This window comes from Indicator indicator, chromosome 19, assembly GCF_027791375.1.
Source record: "Indicator indicator isolate 239-I01 chromosome 19, UM_Iind_1.1, whole genome shotgun sequence".
Taxonomy (NCBI): Eukaryota; Metazoa; Chordata; class Aves; order Piciformes; family Indicatoridae; genus Indicator; species Indicator indicator.
Genome location: NC_072028.1, coordinates 20,558,003 through 20,566,001, shown reverse-complemented (window position 1 = coordinate 20,566,001; position 7,999 = coordinate 20,558,003). Strand labels below are relative to the sequence as shown.

The window sequence follows — 7,999 nt, the reverse complement described above, 5'->3', positions numbered from 1 at the left end:
TTTTCTCCTCCCCTCTTTCTCCCCTTCCTCTCTCTTTCCTTCTCCTCTCTCTGTTTCTCCCTGCTGGGCACAGGTGGGTGCCCCCCCCCAGCAGCAGAAGGGGACAGTGCCAGCAGTGGGTGACCCCAGCCCCAGGAGGGGACGGTGGCAGCGGCAGGGGCCATGGCAGGAGCAGCACCAGGAGCCAGGGGGTCCCATCCCTGTCCCTCCCCAGCTGCCTGCCCCCCAAGCCAGCCCCGTGATAGGGGGGCAGGAGCAGCAGGGAGGGGGTGAGGACATGTTGGGGGGACAGCAGTGGGACAAGCACCACAGCGCCCTCCAGCTTGTGGGGGAACAGAAGCAACTGAGGACACCAACCCTCCTCTTCGGCCCCCCTAGAAAGCACTGGGGAGGGGGTGGGGGTGTGTGTGTCCCCCAGACCCTCCATGTCCTCTCCCTCTCCCTCAGCACCCACAGGGTCCTGCTGTGTGGGGGGTTTGGAGGATGGGGGGGAGGGGGTGTTCACCCAGACACCCCCTCCCCAAAAGGAAAGCAGCTGATTTCTGCCAGCAGCTGGAGGAAAGCACAACCCCCAACCCCCACCAGCCCCCCCCTTGGCTGTACATAGCCCCCCCCTTCCCCCCCCCGCTGTCTGTCGCATCGCAGCCTCCTCCCCCTTCCCCCTTCATCCCCTCCCCCTTAGGAATAACAAAGTAGTGCCCCCCTGGCCCCTTTCTCCCTGCCCAGAACCACTGATGCCAAGTGACAAATGTTTGGGGTTGGGTTGGGGGGGGAGGGGAGAGCTGTGATGAAGGGGGGGGGGAGGCAGGGGAGGAGGGGGGGGGGGGCAAGGTGGTGTCTCTGATTTTGTACAGAAAATGAGAATTCCTTGGAAAACAACAACAACAAAAAAAACAACTGACCTGTCTCTCTAAAGTAACTTTTCTGGTGCTGTTGTTAACTCAGTCCTTTGATTTTTCTGGGGTTTGGGTTATTTTGGTGGTTTGGTTTGGTTTGGTTGGTTGTTTTTTGGGTTTTTTTTTAATTTATTTCCCCCCCTCCTCCTTTCCCCTCCTCCCCTCCCCCACTCTATGCTCCCACCTCTGCCACTGCTTCCCCCCCACCCAAACACCTCCATCCCTCCACCAAGTTTCTTTCTCTTTCTTTCATTCTCTTTTAATTTTATTTTAATTGCTTTTTTTTTTGCCTTTTTTTTTTTTATGGTAATTCTCCTCCCTGCCCCTCCCTCCCCCCTCAACCTCTCACTCCCTCCCTCCCCCCCAATTTCCATAGTCACTGCTACAAGTAACGAATGCACTGTGAAGATTCCAGTATTAATAAAGGTTGTACTGTAATTAAGAGCTTCTCCTGCTCTCCTCTGGATGGGCTTGGCACCCATGGGGTCATCCCAGGAATGGAGGTTCCATCATCACCATCACTTCTGGGGTGCCCAAGGGCTGGGCAGAGTGGGGTGAGACATCTCTGGGTGAGGGGAACCTCGTGAGTGAGTGCAGGGTTCTGCACCTGGGGCTGGAATAACCTCCTGCAGCAGTACAGGGGAGGGAAAGCAGCTCCATGGTGAAGGACCTGGCAGTGCTGGGTGTGGACAGCAAGTTCACCATGAGCCAGCCATGTGCCCCTGGGGACAAGAAGGCCCCAGTGGTCTCCTGGAGTGCATGAAGACCAGCAGGTGGAGGGAGGTTCTCCTCCCCCTCTGCACTGCCCAGCTCAGGCCACATCTGCAGTAATGGGTTCAGTGCTTCTGATCACCCCAGGATAAGAGAGACAGGGAACTGATGGAGAGGGTCCAGCAGAGCCTACAAAGCTGCTGAGGGACCTGGAGCAGCTCTGTGAGGAGGAAAGGCTGAGAGGCTGGAGAGGAGCAGCCCCAGAGGGGATCTGAGCAATGCTCAGCAAGAGCTAAAGGAGCTGTGGGGGGCAAGAGGCTGGGGCCAGATTCTTGTCAGTGGTGCCCAGGGACAGGCCAAGGGGCAAGGGGCACAAACTGGAACCCAGGAGGTTCCATCTGACAAGAAGGAGAAATTTCTTTGGTGTGAGGGTGCTGGAGGCCTGGAGCAGGCTCCCAGGCTGGGAAGTCTCCTTCTCTGGAGAGCTTCCAACCCGCCCCTGGGCATTGTGCTCCTGGGCAAGCTGCTGTGGGTGCCCTGCTTGAGCAGGGGGGGAGTGGACTGGGTGACCTCCAGAGGTCCCTTCCAACTCTCACCCTGCTGTGACCATCCAGTGCTAGACTCTTACTCCCTACTCAACTGAACTCTTGCAGGGGGACTGCACCCAGCCCAGAGCACGCCTCCAGAGGTGCTGCTCTCTTTCCAGAGATGGTTTTAGCTGGAAACAGCACATGGCAGAAGGGGTGGGGGGTTGGACTGGAGGATCTTCAGAGCTCTCCTCCGACCCCTCCACCCCTGCTGGCATTCTGTGGTGTTCTGATGGTCGAGGGGACCTTTGGGATGCAGAAGAGCATCACCCTGCCCCACCTGAGGAGAATGCGTGCAGGCAGTGCCCCCGCACGCACCCCCACACCCCCTACACCCCACCCATCCCGGCAGCACCTGGGCTGTCCCCTCCCGAAGCCTGGCAGCCGATTGCCAAACCCTGCCGGGGCGGCACAACCGGCGGCGGGCGGCGGGGATGGAGGCGCTCGGCGCGGGCAGCGTCCTGCTGACCGGCTGTGACGGGGGGCTCGGGCTGGGGCTGCTGAAGGGCTTATTGGAGCTACCAACCCCCCCACGCCACCTCTTTGCTGCTTGCCTGGACCCCCAGGGGAAGGTAGGGAGGGTGCTGAAAGGAGGGGTGGGAAGGGGGTGGGGATGTGTTCAGCTGTGAGCACCTAGAGGTGTCCCCGACCCCGCCTGGGTTTGGGGAGGGTCCCCGTGCCCATGAGTGCCATGGAAAAATGTCTGGGTTTGTATGGATTGAATTATTTTGCTCCTCTTGGCATAGGGGGTGGAGGGATGCTGAGCGGGGTGGGGGGGGTGTTGCTGGCACACACACACACACACACACACACACACACACACACCAGGGGGGCACACACTGAGGGGGGCCTTTGAAGGTGCTGGGCTTGGCTGGGTGCAGAGAAGCAGCGACCCAGCCTGAAGCCCTCCCACTGGCACTTGTTGAAACCTGTTGGCCGTGCCTCAGTTGCCACCCCAGCACGGCACAGTGCTGCCGCCCCTGCCTGACACCTCCCTCTTCTCGCTCTGTAGGCTGTCAACGAGGTGGCTCTGGGCTTCCCCAACGTCGTGATCCTGCCTCTAGGTAGGTGCCAGGGCGGGAAGGGGCTGCAGCCTCTCAGGATGCAATGGCACCCGTGGGTGGCTGCAGGAAACGCCACCCAAGTGGGTGGGGCCAGCTTGGATGAAGAAAAGGCCTTGGGGGTGCTGGGGGAGGAGAAGCTCAGCAGGAGCCAGCAGTCAGCACTTGCAGCCCAGAGAGCCAAGCAGAGCCTGGGCTGCAGCAGCAGAAGTGTGGCCAGCAGGGCCAGGGAGGGGATTCTGCCCCTCTGCTCCACTCTGCTCAGACCACACCTGGAGCTCTGGGTCCAGTGCTGGAGCCTCTGTTCCAGGAAGGCTCTGGAGGGGCTGGAAGGTGTCCAGAGAAGGGCCAGGAGGAGGAGCAGAGGGCTGGAGCTGCTCTGCTCTGAGGACAGCCTGAGAGAGTTGGGGTTGTGCAGGCTGGAGAGGAGAAGGCTCCCAGGAGACCTTCTGGTGGCCTTGCAGGACCTGAAGGGGGCTCCAAGAAAGCTGGGGAGGGACTTTGGAGGGTGTCAGGGAGTGATAGGACTGGGGGGGATGGAGCAAAAGTAGAAGTGGGGAGACTGAGATTGGATGTGAGGAAGAAATTCTTGCCCAGGAGGGTGGTGAGAGCCTGGCAGAGGTTGCCCAGGGAGGTGGTGGAAGCCTCCTCCCTGGAGGTTTTTGCAGCCAGGCTGGAGGTGGCTGTGAGCAACCTGCTGTGGTGTGAGGTGTCCCTGCCCATGGCAGGGGGGTTGGAGCTGGCTGAGCCTTGAGCTCCCTTCCAGCCCTGACAGGTTCTCTGAGTCTATGCTGCTTGGGGGCTGGGAGCCACCTCCCATCACCTCCTGCCTCACCTCACCTGGGACAGAGACAGGTATCCCCCAAGCCCTTCTTTGTCCCCTGACAGATGTGACAGACCCCAACAGCATCAGGGCAGCAGTTGGGAAGGTGAAGGAGAAGGTGGGAAGGGCTGGGCTCAACTTGCTGATCAACAACGCCGGCACCACGCGCCGCAGCACGCTGGCCACCGAGACGGCCGAGAACATGACCATGGTCTACACCACCAACACCATCGGGCCCCTGCAGACCAGCCAGGTGAGCCCCCCACCCCCTCAGCTGCTGGCAGGGGAGAGGAAGAGGATGGTGAGGAGAAATACCCTGCTGGAGCACCTCTTCGGCAAAGAGAGGTTTGGAACTGGAGCCGGGCAGATTTAGGTTGGGCATCAAGAGGAAGCTCTGTGAGGGTGGGGAGACACTGGCACAGGTTGCCCAGGGAGGTGGTTGGGGACACATTCAAGGTCAAAGTCAACTGTGTCCCTGGGCAACCTGATCTGCTTGGAGGTGTCCTTGCTGCCTGCATGGGGGCTTGGACAAGATGCCCTTTTGAGAGTCCCACCAAGCCAATGCCAGCTGTGAGTTTGTGATGGCCAAGGGCCTGTCCCCCATAGGCATTCCTGTCCTCCCCAGGCATTCCTGCCTCTGCTGAAGGAGGCAGCCGAGGCCGAAGGGCAGCGTGGGCTGAGCTGCAGCAGAGCTGCCATTGTCAACATCTCCAGCATCCTGGGCTCCATCCAGGCAGCAGAGGCTTGGGAGGAGAGGCAGGACGTCTGCTACCGCTGCAGCAAGGTACTGCCACGACAGGCAGGGCCCTGGGGGGTCACCTCCTCCTCCAGGAGCTCCCCACCAGGCTTTGGCTGTGGCAGTGTCACCCCACGGCGGTGGCAGCTCTGTGTCCCCCACCCTAGGCTGCTCTGAACATGCTCACCAAGTGCCTGGCTCTGGAGTATGGAGGCAGTGGGATCCTCTGCGTGTCCGTGGACCCTGGCTGCGTGACACCTCCCTTGGGAGAGGGGATGGTGAGTGATGGGAGCTGCATGGCCAGCCCTGGCTCTGCCAAGTCCCACAGGCATCCCTTCCCAGGCACATTCTCTTCCCATGGACAGCCCTTCCCTCCCCATGGACAGACTTCCCACAAACATCCCTTCCCAGGAACATCACTTCCCAGGGGCACCTCTTCTCCGGCACATCCCTTCCCAGGCACATCCCTTTCCATGGACAGCCCTCCCCGTCTGTATCCCTTCCCACGGACATCTCTTCCCAGGGACATCTCTTCCTGGGAGCATCACTTCCCAGGGATGTGGACATCCCTTCCCAGGGACATCCCTTCCGTGGATATCCCTTCTCATGGTGGGCATCCTCTCCCAGGGTCATCTTTTCCTGGGGACATTCCTTCCCCAGGGACATCCCTTCTCCAAGCATCACTTCCATGGATATCCTTTCCCAGGGACACCCCTCCCTGAGTGCTGGGGGAGCTGCACCACCAAGGGCCAGTTCCAGGCTCTCTCCCCAGACCATTCCTTTTCCTCCCATTCCCCTTCCATGTCCCATCCCATCGTGTGTCAGCAGAAGGCATCCCAGCCCCACACACAGCTCCAGCCAAGCCCCCACCCCAGGGGGCTGCACCCTGGGGTCACCATCACTCCCAATTTGGCTTCTCCTCCACCAGTGCCAAAGGGCTGCTGGGGAGGAGCAGCTTGGCCAGGCTGGAGATGGCTTAGGGAGGGACAAACTGAGTTCCTTTTTGGTTAGGACCCAGACAATCAACCTCTCTCTTTGCAGCCCCCAAATCAGTGATGACTAATGAATGCAAACTCCATTCCTTGGCTGTTGGAGCACCTCCAGCCTCTCCTGGCCAGAGGTGGCCTCACCAGAGCTGAAGGTGGCTGGAGGAGGGTTTGGCCTCAGTTCTTGCCCAGGGAGGTGGTGGAGTCCCCATCCCTGGAGGTGTTCCAGGAACCTCTGGCCATGGCACTTGGGGCCATGCTTTGATGGCCATGGTGGGGTTGGGTTGCTGGTTGGCCTGGATGATCTCAGAGGGCTTTTCCAACCCAAACAACTCTCTGATTCTCTGATTCTGTGTCCTTGAGTCCATCAGGGCCCTGTGACAGTGGAGGAGAGCGTGCAGGGCATCCTGCAGCTGCTGGCCCGGCTCTCAGCTGACAGCAACGGCACCTTCTGGGACTGGAGAGGCCAGAGCCTGCCCTGGTGACACCATCTGCCCAGTAAAGTCATTGAATTGTCCTCTGCAGGCTTGCTCTGGATCTGTGGGGGGACACCAGGGGTCCCAAGGCTGTGGGGTGAGAGCTGGGGGTGCTGTCTGTGCACTGGGATGCGGAGGGGTGGATGAGCTGCGTCCTGGTGCCAAGGGCATCTCCTGGGGCTGAGGGATCCCCCCCAACATCCTCACAGTGCCCAAGGGGCAGGTCTGGATATGGCTCTCTGTGGTCATTAGCCACGCTGGTTGGTGGCCTGGGGACACCACGGGCATGGGGCATCCTTACTGGAAGCCAGGTCTTACCCTGCTGAGCCCAGCTGCCTCAGACCAGTCAGCTGCTCCATGCCCACCCCCAGGCTGCTGATGGATGTTTCTTCTGCTGACTCAAGGCCAGCAAAACCTCCTCCTTTTTCCACCAGCTGGGGGGTTCACAACAGGAGCATCTCCCAGGAACTAGCACATCCCTGGGGCTGTCTTTTGGGATCTCATCCCGGGCTGACAGCCAGCACCCATCCCATATCACAGGAGGGGATCCTGCCCCCGCTGCAGTGCTCTGCTGAGACCCTGCCCCTGCACTGCTGGAGCAGCTCTGGAGTCCTCAGCACAGCAGAGACAGGGACACTGCCCTCTCCCAGCCCCTTCCCTCCCCACCAATTTGCTTGCTGGCTGAGGAGCTGGAGATGAGCTGGCACCATGTGCTGCCAGCCCTGGCCTGGGCTGAGCCCCAGCAGGGGCAGGGAGGGGATTCTGCTCCTCTGCTCTGCTCTGCTGAGACCTCCCCTGCAGTGCTGGGGCAGCTCTGGAGCCCTCAGCACAGACTGGGACCTGTTGGAGCAGGGCCAGAGGAGGCCACAGCAATGCTGGGAGGGTTGGAAGCCTTCTGCTGTGAGGCCAGGGTGGGAGAGTTGGGGTTGTGCAGCCTGGAGAAGAGAAGGCTCCAGGGAGACCTCCTGGTGGCCTTTCAAGGGAGTCTTGAGAAAGCTGGGGACAGAGTTTGGAGCAGGGAGTGTTGTGCCAGGCCAAGGGGGGATGGTTTGAGCTGAAAGAGGGAGATTGAGAGTGGAGAGAAGGGAGAAATGTTGGACACTGAGGGTGGGGAGAGCCTGGCCCAGGCTGCCCAGAGAGGTGGGAGATGCCCCATGGCTGGAACCATTCCAGGTGAGGCTGTTTGGAGCTGTGAGCAACCTGCTCTGGCTGCAGCTGTCCCTGCTGAGTGCAGAGGGGTTTGGACTGGCTGAGCCTTCAAGGTCCCTTCCAACCCAGCCCATTCCATGACCTGATGACTCTACATCATGAGACACTGCAGCAGGCTCCAGCCCCCCTCCCCTGAGCCCATTCCTGAGCTGACCCTCTGCTGACATTCCTGAAGCCATCCCTCGAAAGAGGGACCGGAAAAATACGTCACAAGGATCTCAAGTGGCCACTTGGGCTAGAGAGGCAGGGAGAGGCAGGGCTCTGGCAAGTTTGCTGTGGGGATGCTCCAGGAAGCCTGGCCCAGGGCAGTTTTGTTGGGACAGCTTTGGTTTTCCCACGGTAGAGGAGCACAGGGGGAGAACCATTCCCACGCTGGAGTGGAGGGAGTGGGATGCAGGAGGTTGTCCCAGACCACCTGGTGGATGCTGAGTAAAGCTAGCAGTGATGGGCAAACCTCAAATTAAAGCTGGGGGAGTGTAGCTGGTGAGGTTCACGTGAGATCTCCATGGGTTTT

The 7,999-nt window shown here is 60.3% G+C and overlaps 1 protein-coding gene across 1 annotated transcript; it reads left to right on the top strand.

Annotated features, from left to right (window-relative positions):
• Positions 1–2,628: 2,628 nt before the first annotated feature.
• Positions 2,629–6,285, top strand: LOC128973366 (C-factor-like). The gene is made up of 6 exons (XM_054389663.1): positions 2,629–2,766; positions 3,207–3,258; positions 4,144–4,331; positions 4,704–4,862; positions 4,982–5,092; positions 6,172–6,285. The coding sequence occupies exons 1-6, from the start codon at positions 2,629–2,631 to the stop codon at positions 6,283–6,285; spliced, it is 762 nt and encodes a 253-aa protein (XP_054245638.1).
• The last annotated feature ends 1,714 nt before the right edge of the window (positions 6,286–7,999 follow it).